Source organism: Pan paniscus, chromosome 12 (assembly GCF_029289425.2).
Source record: "Pan paniscus chromosome 12, NHGRI_mPanPan1-v2.0_pri, whole genome shotgun sequence".
In the NCBI taxonomy this organism is placed as follows: domain Eukaryota; kingdom Metazoa; phylum Chordata; class Mammalia; order Primates; family Hominidae; genus Pan; species Pan paniscus.
Window position 1 is genome coordinate 101,605,013 of NC_073261.2, and position 19,392 is coordinate 101,624,404.

The window sequence follows — 19,392 nt, forward strand, 5'->3', positions numbered from 1 at the left end:
TCCTAGACCGGGCCTCCTCGCTGGAAGGGGTGGATTCGCCCCAGCCCTGCCACCCACCGCCCACCGCCCACGCCCACGCCCGCGCCCGCGCTTCCACGCAGCCATCGCCCCAGCCCGCCGCCCGCGCCAGATCGGGGGCCGCCCGCGCCAGATCGGGGGCCGCCCGCGCCAGATCGGGGGCCGCCCGCGCCAGATCGGGGGCCGCCCGGGCCCCTCCAGCTCTCGCCCGCGCGGGTCCTGGGACCGCCGCCCGGCGCCTCCCCCGCCGCCCCACTCCGGAACGCGCCGCCGAGAGGGCGGCGACTGGGGCGAGGGAGGGGCCGCCCCGCCCGCCTCCCGCCTCCCGGGGCCTGGAGCGCGCGTGGCCCCGGAGCCGCCGGCGCCGCGCGGAGAATAGCTGTGCAGCACGCCGAGCCCGGACTCGGCTGGCTCGGCTCGGCGCGGGCGGGCGAGAGGATGCTGGCGGGCTTCCCCGGGCTCGGCCCGCGCTCCCGCCGGGGAGGGCCCCGCGCGCGCCCCTAGCAGCGGCCGCCGCCGCGGGTGCAGGGGAGGGGTCCGGAGAGCCGCGCTCGCCGCCGCCCGCGCCTGCCGGCCCCCGCACGGCCCTTGCCCCCGAGCCTCAGCCCCAGGGCGGGCGCGCTGGGCCGGCGCCCCCGGATCTCCCAGCCCTCGTCGCCGCCTCCTCCTTCCCCCTGCGGCCGGGCGCCCGCGGATGCTGAGGGGCAGCCCTGCGCCTCTCCCAGTCGGATCCTGGGCCTGACGGCGGGAGATCGCGCTCCGGCCGGGCCGCGAGGCGCTGGCGGGGCGGCGCGGCTCTGCGGGGAGCAGCCCTCGGGCGCGCCGAGCTCTCCCGCCCCAGCCCGCGTGGGGACCGTCCGGGAGCACGCGGTGGCCGAGTTCCCGCACAGGTAAACGCAGGGGCAGGGCCAGGCTTCCGGGGGGGAAGACAGCGCCCCGAGCGTGGGAAGGGGGCCGGATCGGAGCCCGAGTCTCCAAGGGCTTGGTGGAAAAAGGAAGTAAACAGAAGGAAGGCTCAGGAATCCCCTACGATGGTCCTGATTTCTTTCCGGCACATTTTATTTCCAGCTTCTAAGGACTGGGCCTGGAGGGAATTTAGGTGAGGAAGTCAGGGACTGAGAAAGAAGAGATGACAGAGAGAAACCGGTTACCAGGGATGGAAAGGCGGCTAGGCCCTTCCACAAGCCAGGGACAGGAAATTGAGTGTCTGGCACGGACAGGACTAAGTGTGCGTGCGGTGGGCGGTGGTGTGAGCCGGGGGTGGCAGGGAAGGCCCTGGGTTGGGAGGCTCTTGCAGCAGAGATCCTTTTATGAGGGTTAGGGCGGGTCATGGGGAAACCGCAAGGTAGGAGGGAAGAGGTGCTTCTACTCAGCAATGCCCTTTTCAGTTCTAGCTGATCAGTGCTACCTGTGCTCTGGAAACCCGCTCTGCGTTCCTGCTGGAGGTGGCCTCCCCTCCGCCCCAGACAAGAAGAGGCCCTCAGCCCTCCCCAGGTCTCAGAGAGCCCTGAGAGGAGGCCCAGTCCAGAGCTCTTCCTCCGTTCCCAGTCCACTTCTCTAGGGCCAGTAGCAGACACCAGCCAGTATGCCGAGGAACCAGGGCTTCTCCGAGCCCGAATACTCGGCCGAGTACTCAGCCGAGTACTCCGTCAGCCTGCCCTCCGACCCTGACCGCGGGGTGGGCCGGACCCATGAAATCTCGGTCCGGAACTCGGGCTCCTGCCTGTGCCTGCCTCGCTTCATGCGGCTGACTTTCGTGCCGGAGTCCTTGGAGAACCTCTACCAGACCTACTTCAAAAGGCAGCGCCACGAGACCCTGCTGGTGCTGGTGGTCTTTGCAGCCCTCTTTGACTGCTACGTGGTGGTCATGTGTGCTGTGGTCTTCTCCAGCGACAAGCTGGCTCCCCTCGCCGTGGCTGGAATTGGACTGGTGTTGGACATCATCCTCTTCGTGCTCTGCAAAAAGGGGCTGCTCCCGGACCGGGTCACCCGCAGAGTGGTGCCCTACGTGCTGTGGCTGCTCATAACCGCCCAGATCTTCTCCTACCTGGGCCTGAACTTCGCGCGTGCCCACGCGGCTAGTGACACGGTGGGCTGGCAGGTCTTCTTTGTCTTCTCCTTCTTCATCACGCTGCCCCTCAGCCTCAGCCCCATCGTGATCATCTCCGTGGTCTCCTGTGTGGTGCACACGTTGGTCCTGGGGGTCACCGTGGCCCAGCAGCAGCAGGAGGAGCTCAAGGGGATGCAGCTGCTGCGGGAGGTGAGTCCTGCCCACTGTCCCCCCACAGCGTCCTCTCCAGCAGCTCTCACCAACTTGGGACCTGTTGGAGTTGCTGTTTGCTTTGCCTTTGAGTCAAAATGTGTCCTGGGGGCCTCCGGGGCTCTCACCTCTCTCCCTAGTCCCTGCCTTTTCACCCCTGTGCCATTACCCGGAGTCTGCCTGTGCTTGGCCCCAGGGAAAGGAGGATGTCAGGGCATTGGGCCTCAGGGCCACTCTTCACCTGTGCCCAGTCTAAGTGTGTGACAGGAAGGCCCACCCAGGGCTGGTCTTGAGGCAGCATTGTCCTGGCCATTCCCTGTCAGTGACCCTGGCAAGGAGGACCTCCCTTGGGAAGAGGGCTCCTGGATTCCCATCTCTCCCCAGCACTGACTAGCTGTGTGGACTCAGTGCCCCTTTGTCAAATGGGGATAACATCCGCTCTGCCTGCATGACACGGTTGTTGTCAGGATTGCAGGAGATGTGGGGGAAAGCGCATTAGGATACGTGAAGGGCTGCACAGAGGGAAGACGCAGTTGTCATATTTCCTGCCTCCGGGAGCTCGGGGTGCCTGGGGAGTTCTATGAAGTGGAGAATGGTGGTCTCCCCACTGAAGGTGTGGTGTGGGGATGCAAATGGGGACAGTCATGCCGGCCACTGTGACGTAGGGTCTCCTGGTCCTAAAGCACGCATTCTGCTGGTCCTGGAGCACGCTTTCTACTGGAAGGGGTGGAATTTCGGCCTCAGCTTAACTATTAAAGTATTGTGTTCCCACCAAGTGCCAGGCCCTCAGGGGCTGCAGAGACCAGGGGACCTGAGGGACAGTAGGCAGTGTGTGTCCCTGGGGAGCCAGCAAGCCGGTGACCAGAGAATGAGGCGGAGATGTCTGCATCTGGGTTTGGTGCCCAGCCTGCCAGCCTCGTGCCAATGATGGTCAAGAGAGGCTCCCCCACTTCCTGCCCCTGCAGTGCTCTGTCTGGTAGAGATGTCTTAACTCCCACACCAGCTCTGTTCTGTGGTTAGTGGGGCTGGGGTAGAGTCAGCTCTGAAGCGGTGACCTTCTGGGTGTCAGGAGAGGCAGGGCGTGCCCAGAATCCTTGCTGACTGACGTGAGCCTCTAGCAGCCATGGAGGTCAGTGCCTGGGTCCTGGAGACCAGGTGCTGTGTGCAGGCCCAGGGTGGACAGACAGAATCTTCCACTCCTCTGCTAATTTCTCCACTCATGCCTCATCCTGCTGATTTGTTCTAGAAATGGGTAGAGGATGTTAACATAGGCAGGGCCTGGCAGGGCATCTAGCCCAGACTACCCATTTTACAGAGGAGGAAACAGAGATGAGTGATAACTGGTTCACTGTCACCCAGCACTTTGGTGGCAGAAACAGGATGGGAGCCCAGGCATTGACCCCCAGCCCAGGGCTCATTTGTGTATGTTCCTTGGAGCACTGAGAGCTGCCTGAGAGCAGGAGCTTTGCTTCCCACCCCACCTCCTGGAGACAGTGGCTATGTGCTGCCCTGCCGTCCCCACCCCAAATCTCTGTAGAGGGGGCTGTGAGTTTCTGGTCATTGACTAGGTGGAAACACCAGTCATGTCTCTGCAGGCCATGCATTAGCCAGTCCCAGGTTCTTTTTTTTTTGAGACGGAGTCTCGCTTTGTTGCCAGGCTGGAGTGCAATGGCGCGATCTCAGCTCACTGCAACCTCCGCCTCCCAGGTTCAAGCTATTCTTCTGCCTTAGCCTCCTGAGTAGCTGCGATTACAGGCACGTGCCTCCACGCCTGGCTAATTTTTGTATTTTTAGTAGAGACAAGGTTTCACCATGTTGGCCAGGATAGTCTCGATCTCTTGACCTCGTAATCCGCCCGCCTTGGCCTCCCAAAGTGCTGGGATTACAGGCGTGAGCCACCATGCCCGGGCTTCCCAGGTTCTAAGGTCTGAGGTCTGAGGATGACTGGTCTCTCTAGCTCCATCTCCTCGGGTAGACAAGGGGCTTATTTTGAGGCTCCTGGAGCTTCCAGGGAAAAGGACTGAGAAGGTATGGCCACAGGGGTGGGCCAGGGCCTGGGTGCCCCACCACGTGGCTACTCGGAGATCACTTCTAAACTCATGATTGTTCTCCTTTGAGTATTGCTAAGACATAAAACCCTAAAACTTAGAAAACAGAAAAAAAAAAGATAGAAATCAAGAATAAAAATATTAGCATCCCAGGGGAGCCTGACCTTGGCATGCAAGCAGTGCCTGGGAGGCAGCTTTGGGAACAGAGCAAGAGGGGCAGAGAGCTCTCAAGGTCCGATTGGGAGCCTGAGATCGAAGGCAGGAGGCCCCAGCTTACAGTGGGCTGTGTTCCAGAAGCTTCTGAGTCACTGGTTTGGGACTAATGTGACTTTTTAAAAGGTGCCTGGGTTCCCAGGCCCACCCGCCAGAGCATCAACTCACAGCATCCCGGCATTTGGCCTCTGAAGATGGTGGAAACGGGGCCGGGCATGGTGGCTCATGCATGTAATCCCAGAACTTTGGGAGGCTGAGGCGGGCGGATCACCTGAGGTCAGGAGTTCAAGACCAGCCTGGCCAACATGGCGAAACCCCATCTCTACTAAAAATACAAAAATTAGCCAGGTGTGATGGGGCGTGCTTATAATCCCAGCTACACAGGAGACTGAGGCAGGAGAATCACTTGAACCTAGGAGGCAGAGATTGCAGTGAACCGAGATCACACCACTGCACTCCAGCCTGGGCGACAGAGCGAGACTCCATCAAACAAAAACAAAAACAACAAAAAACATAAGCTGCAGCACCCCGTGTTGCTGTGGGGAGGGACACCCGGGACAGCGGTCTCCCCTGAGCCCTGGAGTGAGGTGTCATTCATCTCCCCTGCTGCCGTTGCCTCCTGGGATGTGGGCCCCATCAAGGATCGGGGGCAAGGGCTGGAGGACAGGATGCAAGAACCAGGGGACCAGGCCCCTTCTGGTCAGGGTAGGTCCCAGAACTTTCTCCAGACCCCAGGCACCGCCTTTCTCCTACCCATGTGCTTGCCCTTGTCTTTCTCTCTCCCATCCCCTGTCGGCTCTGGCTGGGGACTCCCTCCAGGGTCAGTGGGGGATGAACGCAGTTTCCCAGTTCGAAATAGACACCTGGATTTCTGGGGTCTTGTGAGTTTTGTGGTTTTGTTGCTGCTGTCACCGGCAGCATGAAGAAGCATTGCCAGTGTCAAAAGTCTTCTTCCTCTGCAGCCCTTATCCCCCCATGCCCATGCGCAGCTCTGTGGGGAAGGACAGAAGGTACACATGGGGCTGTTGGCAGCCTGAGAGGTCAGAGGCCAGCCAGACAACCTGTCCTGGGCTCCTCTCAGGAGGCCAGCGGGTGGGGTTCTGACAGGAAGAGCAGGTGATCAGGGAGTGTGGGATGGGGTGGGGCTGGGGCCCCACCAATGAGTTAATGAGTGAATATTGCCGAGCAGCATGGGCCTTGCAGCCTGCAAGGTCAGGGGATAAGGAGGATGAGGCCATCTGACACTCAGGCTGTGCTGGGGCGGGGAGGATGTTCTGAGAGCCACCTTGGGTGGGCAGGGACCTAGCCAATGGTTCTCACGACCCATCCTCTAGCCCCTGCCTGTCCCCCATTCCTTTTTTTTTTTTTTGAGACAGAGTTTCATTCTTATTTCCGAGGCTGGAGTGCAATGGCACAGTCTTGGCTCACTGCAACCTCCTCCTCCCGGGTTCAAGAGATTCTGCTGCCTCAGCCTCCCAAGTACCTGGGATTACAGGTGGCCGCCACCATGTCTGGCTAATTTTTTTGTATTTCTAGTAGAGACAGGATTTCACCATGTTGGCCAGGCTGGCCTCAAACTCCTGACCTCAGGTAATCCGCCTGCCTTAGCCTCCCAAAGTGCTGGGATTACAGGTGTGAGCCGCTGTCCAGAGGAGGGAACAGAGGACGAAACAGAGATGGGTGATAACTGGTTCACTGTCACCCATCACTTTGGTGGCAGAAACAGGACGGGAGCCCAGGCGTTGACTCCCAGCCCAGGGCTCATTTGTCTGTGTTCCATGGAGCACTGATTGCTGCTCCATGGGTCCCCCATCCCAAGAGGCAACACAGGCCCAGAGCAGCCGGAAGGGAGGACAGATGGATCAGGAGGAGCCGAGGCTGGCAGTGTTTGCCCATTTCGCTCCCCTGGCCTGGGTCCTGCCCCAGGACCTGTTACGGAATTACTTGCCCTTTACTGCCCTAAACTGCCCCTGGGCTGGGTGAGGAGGAAGGAGGGGGCTGGGCTCAGGACCAGGACCTGCAGGACCAGCGGCCAATGAGTGCGGACAATGGGGAAGGCAGCCAGGATGGTTGGGGGTGGTGGTGGGCCGGGCGTGCCTTTAGCATTTGGCAAAGTAGGGACTAGGAACTGCTGACAAATATTTTGTACCCTTACTTCAGAGCAGAAAGGCTATTTGGGAGCAAAATTCTCTCATGGAATGAAGAGCCTGTTAAGACCTTTTTTCACCAAGTAAAACATGAGGAAGCTGTGGATGTGCAGTTTCTTTCACACCTGCAAATTACACAGCAATCATTCACCCAGCAAAGGAACATTTGCTCCTAGGGGCTGGAGGGAGCTGCCGTAGGGAGGGTGAGAGGAAACTGAGGCTTCCAGAGACACCCTGTCTGCAGATGGCAGGTAGCTGTTGCATGCACCTCATCCCATTTAATCCTGGATGTTACTGGCTCCATTTCACAGATAAGGGGACTGAGGCTCAGTGAGGTTGAGAGGAGGTAGTGGGGCTGGATTACAGGGGAGGGGTCACTGATGAGTGAGAAAGGTGGGTTGGGGGACTTCCCTGAAAGCCTCTCTTTCTCTGGAACCCAGGCATCTGGGCCTCCTACTTTTCTGGCTGCCCCCAAATGTCTTTGCTAAGCAACGTAGCTGAACAGTGCCAAGAGATGGCAGTCCCTAAGGTATAACAGGAGGCACCCCCTTCTCCCCATGGGAATTGGATGCAAAGAAGGGAGAAGCCCATGACGATGTTCCCTGTGGGCACGTGGCCAGGAGTACTTGAGAAAGGCAGGGGGCTGAATTGGGACAGGAGCTGGTGTGAGGTGCGGTGGGCAGGAAGCAGCAGGCCTGGGGGCTTTCAGCCTTCAGGAAGCAGGCTGCAGGGAGAGGTGTGCAGGACACAGAGCAAGAGGAGGCAAACTCAAGCCAGTCCTGGCTCTTTGGCCCTGGGCTTCTCCACTGACCCGGGACGGGAAAGAAGCTGTCATCCCTCCGTGGAGAGTATGCAGATGGGCATCAGTGGAGGGTCCAGGGACCAGAACAATGATGACGTGCGTAGAAGGGGACTGCAGGGCCATCAGATTCAGCTGCATGTGAGGAGGAATAATCAGTCATTGAACATGTAAACAGCTTTGCAGAAAATCAACCCCTCCATCCTTTCCCTGTCGCAGCTTTCTGTGGCCTTTTCTGACCCCGATCTGTGTGTAAACAGAGCTTTCCCAGTTTGTCATCATCATGCATATGCAATTTAGGCCCCACCTTTCATCCACATTATTTCCCTGACATTTTGCTGTGAACATTGGACTCCTCGTGTTTATTATTTTAAATCAGCGCTTTATAGTCAGCGAGTTTTTCTAGAGAGGAAACGGAAGCCCAGGGCTGGGCCAGGGGTGGGTAACTGGGTAGTTTTACATGCACATGCAGGCGCACACACACACACGCGTGCTCACTCCTGGGCTTGGTCTGCCCAGCCTTCTGGGTAAACCCTCCGTCAGATGGAGTGGCTGGGATGCCAGGGTTATTGGCATTCTGCAGTTTCTTCATAAACAAACAGCAAATCCCACGAGGGTGGTCTAATGCTGGATAAATATTCCAACACCACCCTCTGCCCCTGGCTGCCCCCCCACCAAATTACACATTCTTTTTGTTTTTTCTTTTTTTCTTTTTCTTCTTCCTTTTTTTTTTTTTCAAATAGAGACAGAGTTTCACCATGTTGCCCAGGCTGGGCCTGAACTCCTGAGCTCAGGCAGTTCACCCACCTCGGCCTCCTAAAGTGCTGGATTACAGGTGTGAGCCACCACGCCCAGCCATCACCAAATTACACGTTCTTGATAATAGATTCCACGGGTATGTGCTATCACCAACACGGAGACTCAGAGACACATTGTGCGTAGGTCGAGGCCCATGAGCAGGGACAGTGAGGAGGTGGCTGTGTTTACTGAGCTCTTGCTCTGTTACAGTTTAGTGCCTTCTGGCAAGAGGCAAATATTATTTCCATTTTACAGATCAGGAAACTGAAATGGGTGACAACTGAGATGACTTGTCCAGGGCCACATGCCTAGTAAGAGGCAGAGCAGGATTGGACCCCAGGTCAGTAGGATTTTGGAGTTCCTTCTCACTGGAGTCATAAAAGAACCCATTAGGCGGTGACCAGTAGCTCATGCCTGGAATCCCAGCACTTTGGGAGGCTGAGGCAGGAATATCACTTTAGGCCAGGAGTTCAAGACCAGCCTGGGCAACATAATGAGACCCCATCTTCATACACACACACACACACACACGTACACAACCACCAAAAAAAATTCAGCTGGGCTTGGTGGTGTGTGTGTGTGTGTGGTTTTTTTTTTTTTGAGTCTGTCGCCCAGGCTGGAGTGCAATGATGCTATCTTGGCTCACTGCAGCCTCCGCTTCCCAGGTTCAAGCAATTCTCCTGCCTCAGCCTCCCAAGTAGCTGGGATTTCAGGCACCCACCACCATGCCTGGCTAATTTTTTTTGTATTTTTAATAGAGACGGGTTTTCACCACAGTAACCAGGCTGGTCTCGAACTCCTGACCTCAGGTGATCCACCTGCCTCGGCCTACCAAAGTGCTGGGATTACAGGCATGAACCACAGCGCCCAGGCTGATGGTGTGTGTCTTGTACAGGAGGCTGGGGAGGGGGATGGCTTGAGCCCAGGAGTTTGAAGTTACAGTGAGCTCTGATCATACCACCCCACTGCAGCCTGGGGAACAGTGAGACCCCATCTCAAAAAAAAAAAAAAAAAAAGAACCCTTATATCTTCCCTCGGAGCCTGTTGAGATAGTTCCAACGGGGTTAGGGTTTTGGTTTCTCAACCCACAAGCGTTAGAAGGAGCAATCTGGGGGATGAGGAGGTGTTTTGGGGGGCATCTTCAAGGAACAGAGATGTCTGGGGTGTTGAGTGTTGCAACCAACAGCCCTCATATGCACCTTCTGTGGCTGTAGGAGGCGTTGTTACATTATAGGACAGCATAGTAACTGATGTGCATAATGGTGACCAACTCATCAAGAAAATATTAAGGCCAGGCGCGGTGGCTCACACCTGTAATCCCAGCACTTTGGAAGGCCGAGGTGGGTGGATCACGAGGTCAGGAGATCGAGACCATCCTGGCCAACATGGTGAAACCCTATCTCTATTAAAATACAAAAAATCAGCCGGGCATGGTGGTGCACGCCTGTAGTCCCAGCTACTGGGGAGGCTGAGACAGGAGAATTGCTTGAACTCGGGAGGCAGAGAGTGCAGTGAGCTGAGATTGTGCCTGGTGACAGAGGGAGACTCTGTCTCACAAAAAAAAAAAAAAAAAGAAAGAAAAGAAAAGAAAGGAAATATTAAATTGCATTTAGTATAAAGTGTAGTGTAGTATCTAAAAACATTTTCCTCGGGAATGGATAACACAAGTTTGAACAAATAAGGATTATATTTGGAAATTCAGTAATGTGGGATGGCTCATTACTCAGTGTTACTGAGTATATGTCCATTTATTCACCATGTGTTTTAGTTATCCACTGCTGTGTAACAAACAGCCCCAAAATTTGGAGGCTTAAAAGAGTAACAGTTTAAACCTGGGCAACGTGGCAAAACTCTTGTCTCTACAAATGGTACAAAAATCAGCCAGGCATGGTAGCATGTGCCAGTAGTCCCAGCTACTCAGAAGGCTGAGGTGGGAGGATTATGAGCCCCGGATGCTGCGATGAGCCATGATCGTGACACTGCACTCCAGCCTGGGTGACAGAGCAAGACCGGTCTCAAAAAAGAATAAAAAAAGAATGACAGTTTATTGTTTCTCATGATCCTGTGGGTTGACTGTTCAGCTGGGTGGTTTTTGTGCTTCACGTGGCATGGGCTGGGGTCACTCATTTGTCCACCTGCGCTGTTTCATTCACCTGCAGCATTCAGTTGCCAGCTATGCTGGCAAGTTCTAAGAAGCCTTTACTCATGTCTGGAGCCTCAGAGCTCCTCCTCCTGACCTCTCCATGTGGCTAACTTGGGCTTCCTCACAGCATGGTGGTCTCAGAGAGAAGGTGGAAGCTATCACAGTTTTTAAAGGTTAGGCTCATCACTATCGGCTACAAGAAGTCCAGGCTAACTCAGATGCAAGAGGAAATTGATTCTATCTTTTGATGTTTGAGTAGCGTGTGTAAGGGAGGGAATGAATTGATAGCAGCTGTCTTCTGAGGCTGTCTGAGAAACCAGGAGGCACATGGGGGATGCGGGGAGACGGAACTAATTAAAGCCATGAGATTGGGTAGGGTCCAAAATACTCTGTGACCACAGAATGCTTCAAAAGTTAGAAATGTGACCCAGAGCCCAGTGTTTTTAACTCCATTAAGGTATTGATTCTCTGTAGGATCCAATACATCATTTCTAAGATTTTTAGAAAGTTTCAGAAACTGCATTGTACAGAGAGAAATGGTGGCTCAGAATTCATCTGTATAGACTTTGTCTTGCCTTATTTGTGTGAGAAGTCATTCTCTTACCTTCTCAAGCATGCAACGGCCCCTGTGTCCAGGACACTGCCCTAGGTGACAGGATGTGTGGCTTAATCATGGACCCCAGCACCATTCCTGCCCCTTTCTCTCCTCAGCTTAGGTTGGCAGCTTGGCTCTGAGGTTTGTATTCCTTTCCCAGGAGGTAGAGATTTGCATGTGCACAAGCTTCAGAAACACCAGATAGGATTGGGTTTGCATTTAGGGGGATCATCTTGGTGGACCTGAATGAAGTCGACATGGTGCAGGAGGCTGGTGAGGGAGTCCAGGCGTGGCACCATGAGGGCCACCCACCAGGACGGACATAGGGGATGGAGAAGATGAGTTTGGTTTGAGTTGCCCGTGGGACATCCAAGTGGAACTTCCAGATTATTCAGTGGAAAGTTATTGAACACCTTCTGTATACCAGACCTTGTACTCAAGATCTGGAGAAGAAAGGTCTAGAGTTGCAGATTTGAGAATCATCGGCATTTAAGTGGCACCTAAAACTGTAGGGAGGCTGAGGGGTTGCCTGGGGAGAGTGTGTAGAATCAAAAAGGAAGGGGGCTTAGAATCCAACACGTGGAGCAGCCAATGTGTGTCGGGGGGGGCCCTCAGCATGGGACATCTGTAACCCGCCCCTGCTTCCTGCCGGGACCCATGATTGTCCCAGGTAGCCTGTGCTGGGTAGATCGGCCATTAGGAAGCAGGAAGCAGTGTCTTTCTGATGGTGTTTTGCACGATTGATGCTCTTGCATTGGGGAGACTTAAGCCTAGCCAAGGTGGGGCCATGGTGCCAGTTGAGGGACTGCTTCCCACAGTTCTAACTGGCAAACAAGGGCACCGGAGTGTGACTGTGTTACCTGGTTGGGGGAGGGGTGGGTAATATATAGAGGCACTTTAAACTACAAAGCACTGTGCAGATGCTAGTTATTTCTTTATTACATTTAATCTTGGCAGACCATCTCTGATCTTTGAACTATGAATGAATCAGACCAAGTTTCTTCATTATCCTTTTTTCATCTCTTTTCTGCGTAATCAACTAGCTCTTTTTCCTCATTGTGAAAGGATTATTGTTAAGAATATTTCAAATTATAAAATGCTGAATAATATTGCAGAATATTGTACTATTCCTTTTCTGTAGGGCATTTGTCTACTTTTTTTTCTTTCTTTTTTTTTGAGGCGGAGTTTTGCTCTTGTTGCCCAGGCCGGAGTGCAATGGTGCAATCTCAGCTCACTGCAACCTCTGCCTTCCAGGTTCAAGTGATTCTCCTGCCTCAGCCTTCCCGAGTAGCTGGGGTTACAGGCATGCGCCACCATGCCCAGCTAATTTTTGCATTTTTAGTAGAGATGGGGTTTCTCCATATTGGCCAGGCTGGTCTTGAATTCCCGACCTCAGGTGATCTGCCCACCTTGGCCTTCCAAAGTGCTGGGATTACAGGCGTGAGCCACCACGCTTGGCTCATTTGTCTACTCTTAACTTTTGTATTTTTATTTTTATTTTTTCTTGAGAGAGAGTCTCGTTCTGTTGCCCAGGCTGGAGTGCAGTGGCACAATATCAGCTCACTGCATCCCCTGCCTCCTAGGCTCAAGTGATTCTCCTGCCTTAGCCTCCCAAGTAGCTGGGATTACAGGAGCTCACCACCACACCCGGCTACTTTTTGTATTTTTGTAGAGATGGGGTTTCGCCATGTTGGCCAGGCTGGTCTCCAACTCCTGAACTCAAGTGATCTGCCCACCTCGGCCTCCCAAAGTGCTGGGATTACAGACGTGAGCTACCGCGCCCAGTCTTGTCTATTCTTAATTTATTGATTTTATTTATGTGTCACTTGCATTTTATTTACTTGCTGTCGTTTCAGCAGGCCCATCCCCTCTCTCCTTTCCCCTCCTTGCCATTTTCTGTCTGATGCCTCTTCCTTCTTCTGAGCAGGTTTTCAGTCCTTTCTTCTAGGAAATTCCTTTGTGGTTCCTAAGGAATTCGCTTTGATTAGAAATGAAACTGTTTCTTTCCTTTTCCCCTTCCTCTCCTCCACAACACTTTCCTTCTTGTAGACAGGAAAGTAAATGACTTGTTTCAGAAGAAATCTACCCCTCTCTTGAGCTCTATTCAAAACCCCAACATAAGCGACTGGACTTGAACTTTCGCAAGATTTCCATGTCTGGGGTTTGTTGTTCACATGTCACTTCAGGACTGATCTCCAGGAAGTGTAGTTTGGTGTCGGCTGAGTCAGATCTGGTAGTGGAAGACTGCGACAGCTGCCTATCCAGCTCTCGGTGGGCTCCTGGACTGCCCTTGAGGGCAGTTTCTCACCCAAGGGGACCAGGCCCTGAGGAATTTATTCCCATGAACCTGATTCCTTTCATTTTTATTTTTATTTTTTTGAGATGGAGTTTTGCTCTTGAGTGCAGTGGTGCGATCCTGGCTCACTGTAACCTCCGCCTCCTGGGTTTAAGTGATTCTCCTGCCTCAGCCTTCCGAGTAGCTGGGATTACAGGTGCGTGCCACCACGCCTGGCTAATTTTTGTATTTTTAGTAGAGATGGGGTTTCACCATGATGGCCAGGGTAGTCTCAAACTCCTGACCTCAAGTGATCCACCTGCCTCTGCCTCCCAAACTGCTGAGATTATAGGCGTGAGCCACCACGTCCAGTCTTGAGCCTGATTCTTATAAGACAGATTGCTCAAGGCCTGGTCACCAACCTGCTTATGGTAGGTGGACCTTCCCACCTTCTCTGGAGGGCAGCAGGGTGGGAGCAGGGGGTGGTAATACCATGTGTGTCATTTGGTACATATTTGCTGCCAATTCCTAAGAAACCAAATCAGTAATTTCCTGAAGGGGAATCTGAGCAAAGCGCATGGCATGGTGCCAAGGGTTGTTCATCCTCCCACATGGGGCTGGGGGCCAACCCCACTGCCCACAGGCACATTTTCTACTGTGGACAACCCTGTCAGCTGGAGGCAGCCAAGGAGTGGCACACAGCCTCACCCTTCAGTGCCTTTTTGCTCTACTCCTGCCCATGCTTACAGTTTACCTTTCATTGGTGCAGCACTGAGTGCTCTGGAACACACATTCCTCCTGTAGTTGGGCTTGTAGTTGTTAATATCATATTGCCCATCTCCAGGGACAAATTTGGGATATTCACTCTTTATTTCCATGAAGAGCCCAATCTAGGGTGGTTCTTTTTATTTTTTTTTTTAAACAGAGTCTCACTCTCTCGCCTAGGCTGGAGTGCAGTGGCATCATCTCAGCTCACTGAAACCTCCACCTCCTGGGCTGAAGAGATTCTCCTGCTTCAGCCTCCCAAGTAGCTGGGATTACAGGCGTGCACCACCACGACTGGCTAGTTTTTGTAGTTTTAGTAGAGACGGGGTTTCACCATGTTGGCCAGGCTGGTCTCGATCTCCTGACCTCAGGTGATCCGCCCGCCTCAGCCTCCCAAAGTGCTGGGATTACAGGTGGCATTTCCTATCCCTTCCATTGTGTCTCAGACCTGCTGGCCTTCACAATTACGGCGTAGTGAAGGGACCTTGTGAGTCTTGGTCGACCCTCACCCCGGGTGGCTTTCTGCTTTGGACTCTGGGTCAAAGCACTGGCGTCACAGTCATTCGACTTGAACCACCAGGAGCTCCCCCACTTACCAGCTGTGAGATCTGGGGTAAGTTATTTAACCTCTTTGCCTGGTTTCTCCTTCTGCAAAATGGGTGTGATAATAATACCTTTTTCACTGGGATAGGCGGCAAGCACTAGAAATGGCTGTTTCTCTGGCTGTCACTGTCATTGTGATGATTATTGGCTCTGATAAGGAATTGTAGAAAAGCCTGGCCCAACCGCAAGGGAGGGAAGAGCAGCCCCAGGCTTCTTCCAGGATGTCTCAAGGGCGCCTGGTGGCTTCAAGCCCTGCCCTTGCTTCCCTGGTTGGGGCGGACCTGACATCCCTCCCCGCTTGGCCCTATCCACCCTATCATTGTTTCCCAACCCCTGACTGGGGTGTCGGACCCTCAGCCCCTGTTTAATAAATACCCATATTCAACTTTCCTAGATAATTTTTGTCTTAAAAAATGTAAAAATGGCTGGGCACAGTGGCTCATGCCTGTAATCCCAGCACTTTGGGAGGCCGAGGCAGGCGGATCATGAGGTCAGGGGATCAAGACCATACTGGCTAACGTGGTGAAACCCCGTCTCTATTAAAAATACAAAAAAATCAGCTGGGTGTGGTGGTGGGTGCCTGTAGTCCCAGCTACTCGGGAGGCTGAGGCAGGGGAATGGTGTGAACCCAGGGGGCAGAGCTTGTAGTGAGCTGAGATTGTGCCACTGCACTCCAGCCTGGGAGACAGAGCAAGACTCTGCCTCAAAAAAAAAAAAAAAAAATGCAAAAACACACTTTCAATTATTCACCATTTCCCCACAGTAACTAAGAAAGACCAAACTGTACCTTCCCATCTCTCTATAGTGATCATGGCTTTGCTTGCTGGACAGGGCTTTGGTTAATAACTCTAATAATCAGGGAAAAAGCAAAAACAACACAATAGAGGAATGGCACATAGGAGGCAAAATAGAAGAAACTGACCAGTCGCATTGGCTCACATCTGTAATCCTAACACTTTGGGAGGCTGAGGCAGGCAGATCACCTGAGGTCAGGAGTTCAAGACCAGCCTGGTCAACATGGTGCAACCCCGTCTCTACTAAAAATACAAAATTAGCTGGACGTGGTGGTGCATGCCTGTAATCCCAGCTACTAGGGAGGCTGAGGCAGGAGAATCACTTGAACCCAGGAGGCAGAGGTTGCAATGAGCCGAGATTGTGCCACTGCATTCCAGCCTGGGCGACAGAGATGCTGTCTTAAAAAAAGAGAGAAGAAACTTACAAGCTGGGTCACCGTTTTTTTTGGTTGCCTTCTAAATGTCGGAGAGAATATGCTTTCCACATGAAGTTCTCCACAGAGACAAAGAATCATGTACTTTTTTCTTTTCTTTTCTTTTCTTTTGAGATGGAATTTCACTCTGTTGCTCAGGCTGGAGTGCAGGGGCACGATCTCGGCTCACTGCAGCCTCTGCCTCCCGGGTTCAAGTCATTCTCCTGCCTCAGTAGTATGGACTACAGGCATGTGCCACCACACCTGGCAAATTTTTGTATTTTTAGTAGAGATGGGGTTTCGCCATGTTGGTCAGGCTGGCCTCAAACTCCTGATCTCAAGTTATCTGCCCATTTGGGCCTTCCAAAGTGTTGGGATTACAGGCGTGAGCCACCACACCCGGCTAGAATAGTGGAATAGTGTACTTTTGATCCAAATTTCTCTCTGCCTCTTTTCTTTCTCTCTCTTTCTTTCTCTCTCTCTCTCTCTTTTTCTTTCTTTCTTTCTCTCTCTCTCTGTCTCCTTCCTTCCTCCCTTCCTTTTTGCATTTTGGCAATGGCCTTTCACTTAATGTCTTTTCTCTTTATGCTCCGTCTTTGGGAGGAATGCGTGAAGAGTTGGTTGTGGGTGGGAGACATGGTGAAGAAGGCTGCTGGCATGGCTGTAGTGGAGGAAGCCAGGTATGTCCTTTCATTAGGTCAGATCATGTGAGCTGCATGGAGCTCGGTTCCTTTCATATAGAGAACCTGGGGTTAGGATGTCCCTGTGGCCCTAGATGGCCTCACTTTGTTCCCCTGAGCTTTAGAATCTTCGTCCTCGGCAGGGTTAGTGACGCACAACACCTGAGGCTTCGAGTTGCATTTAGGGAAGAAAGGGATCATGGCGCTCCCTGTTCAGCTGGCGAGCCGTGCTGGAGCCCTGCCATGGTGCCCCCGCACCCTCCTACCCCTGCTCCCATTCCTCCCTGCCCCTCACCCACTTCCCTTCACGATGGCCTAATGGGTCTGATGACTCTCTGAGGACTAGTTACAAATAACATTTGCATGGATCATTGAAGCGCTTTTTATCTCATTATGTCACTTAGTCCTCACACCCACTCTGTGAGGTGGATATTCTTGTCACTGGCATTTTATAGAAAAGAAAGTGGAGGAGGAACAGAGGGTGAAGAAGGCGCCCAGGCTCCCCCTGGGAAGCGCAGAGCCGGCTGGTCTCAGGGCCAAGACTTCCAGATCCAAATGCAGTCAGAAGTCGTCTTCTCTGAGGAGATCGAGACAGACGGTTGTGGAAGTGGTTACACAACTGTGTGTCAGAACATAGAACTGTACACCAAAAAAGGGAGTTGTACTGTACATGAAAAAGGGGAATAACAACAAAAGATAGATGGTGGAGAGCACAGACGGTCAAAAGATGGCTTCAGCATACAGTTGACCCTTGAACCACACAGGCGTTAGGGGTGCTGCCCCCCACACAGTCAACATCCGTGTATAACTTTTTTTTTTTTTTTGGAGATAGAGTCTCTCTCTGTGTCACCCAGGCTGGAGTGCAGTGACGCGATCTTGGCTCACTGCAGTCTTCGCCTCCCGGGTTCAAGTGATTCTCCTGCCTCAGCCTCCTGAGTGGCTGGGACTATAGGCGCCCGCCACCACACCAAGCTAATTTTTATGGTGTGATCACGGCTCACTGCAGCCTCAACCTCTTGGGCTCAAGTGATCCTCCTGCCTCAGTCTCCCAAGTACCTGGGACCACAAATATGTGCCACAACACTCGGCTAATTTTTTGTGTTTTTAGTAGAGACGGGGTTTCACCATGCTGGCCAGGCTGGTCTCGAACTCCTGCCTTCAGGTGATCCACCCACCGCGGCCTCCCAAAGTGCTGGGATTACAGGCATGAGCCACTGCGCCTGGCCAGGAAAATATATTGACTATTCATTAAGTGGAAGTGGATCATCAAAAGGTCTTCATCTGCATCTTCACGTTGAGTAGCTGAGGAGGAGGAGAAAGAGAAGGGGTTGGTTTTGCTGTCTCAGGGGTTGCCGAGGTGAAAGAAAATCTGCAAGTGGACCTGTGCGGTTCAAACCCTGTTGTTCAAGGGCCAACTATGGTGTGGTAAGAGCTATGGTACCTTAACAGACACTCCACGGGGCTAGGAGAGAAGTTGACTTGGATGGGGCACCATGGCACATTTTGGGATGATGGCAGTCTTTCGTATCTTGCTTGGAGAAGTAGTCACACAGCTGTACATATTTGTCCATATTCATCAAAATATACACCTAAGGCTGGGCAAGGTGGCTCACGTCTATAATCTCAACACTTTGGGAGGCCAAAGTGGGAGGATCGCTTGAGCCCAGGAATTCGAGACCAGACTGGGCAAAATAGTGAGACCTCATCTTTACACAGAATTAAAAAATTAGCCAGGCGTGGTGGCACACACTTGTGGTCCCAGACACTTGGGAGACTGAGGCAGGAGGATCGCTTGAGCCCAGGAGGTTGAGGCTGCAGTGAGCCATGATCACAACACTGCACTCCAACCTGGGTAACAGAGTGAGACCCTGTCTCAAAAAAAAAAAAAAAAACCAAATACACACACACACACACACACACACACACACACACACAGAGTTAAAATGTGTGCCATCTACTAAAATTCAGTAGATTTTATAAAAAGTCAGTAAAATACAGGAATCACAAAAATTGTGCATACATATATACATTTATATGTATTTTAAATAGTTTGTTTTAATTGAAAACATTTAGCTATACAGTCATTTGCCAATCTTTTGTTGAAGGGAAAGTTCTTTCCTTTTTATATAGGTACTCTGGTTGGTATTCCTTGTGGCCTTTTTCTTTTTCCTTCTTCTTTTCTTTTTTTTTAAAGATGGGGTCTTGCTATGTTGCCCAGGTTGGGCTTGAGCTCCTGGGTTCAAGTGATCCTCCCACCTTGACCTCCTGAGTAGCTGGGACCACCGGTGTTAGCCACCACCCCCTCCTATGGCCTTCTTTTGCAGCTGGGATGTGTTATGTGTCATTTCCAGTTTCCTTAAAGTGGAGTAAGAATTAAAAGTCACTTGGAAGGAACCTGGGTACAGAATCCCCCTACATTTTTATTACTGTTCTTTCTTTTTGGCCAAATTTTTACTGTCTTGCCTACCTTGAATTCAACAGCAATTTCTTTTAGCTACTTATATTTGTCAAAAATGTTCAAAATACTCACTTTACTTTTTTTAGAAACAACGCGCTTTCTTTCACATCCATATTTTATCTGTGTAGGTTATATTTAATTAAGTTATGTAAATATAATACCAAAAACAACTGGCATAAACAGGTTTGGGACTAAACATAAGTGATTCTTGGAAAATACTCCGAAAGTTGGAGCAGAAATAAATGCATGGCCTTCCTAGAGAGGAGCTTGCCTGCGGCACGTGTAACGTCAGTTGATTTCTGGAGGGACTGGACTATCTTGGTGGATCCAGTGTCTCGGCTCTGGGGACTCCAGCGCTATCCTGTGCCCCTGCCCCTTCCTGC

General features: G+C 52.5%; 1 protein-coding gene across 6 annotated transcripts in view; it reads left to right on the forward strand.

Moving 5' to 3' along the window:
* The first annotated feature begins 324 nt into the window (after nt 1–324).
* The window catches only part of ADCY3 (adenylate cyclase 3), a 101,092-nt gene continuing 82,024 nt past the window's right edge, over nt 325–19,392 (forward strand). The window contains exons 1-2 of one of the 6 annotated variants that reach the window (XM_063595042.1): nt 325–908; nt 1,407–2,278. In XM_063595042.1, coding sequence (XP_063451112.1) covers nt 1,604–2,278 — 675 coding nt within the window. In that variant the 5' untranslated portion in view covers nt 325–908; nt 1,407–1,603. The remainder of the gene's footprint in view (nt 909–1,406; nt 2,279–19,392) is intronic. The other 5 variants (XM_063595040.1, XM_063595041.1, XM_008952399.5 and 2 more) reach the window with 5 other exon arrangements.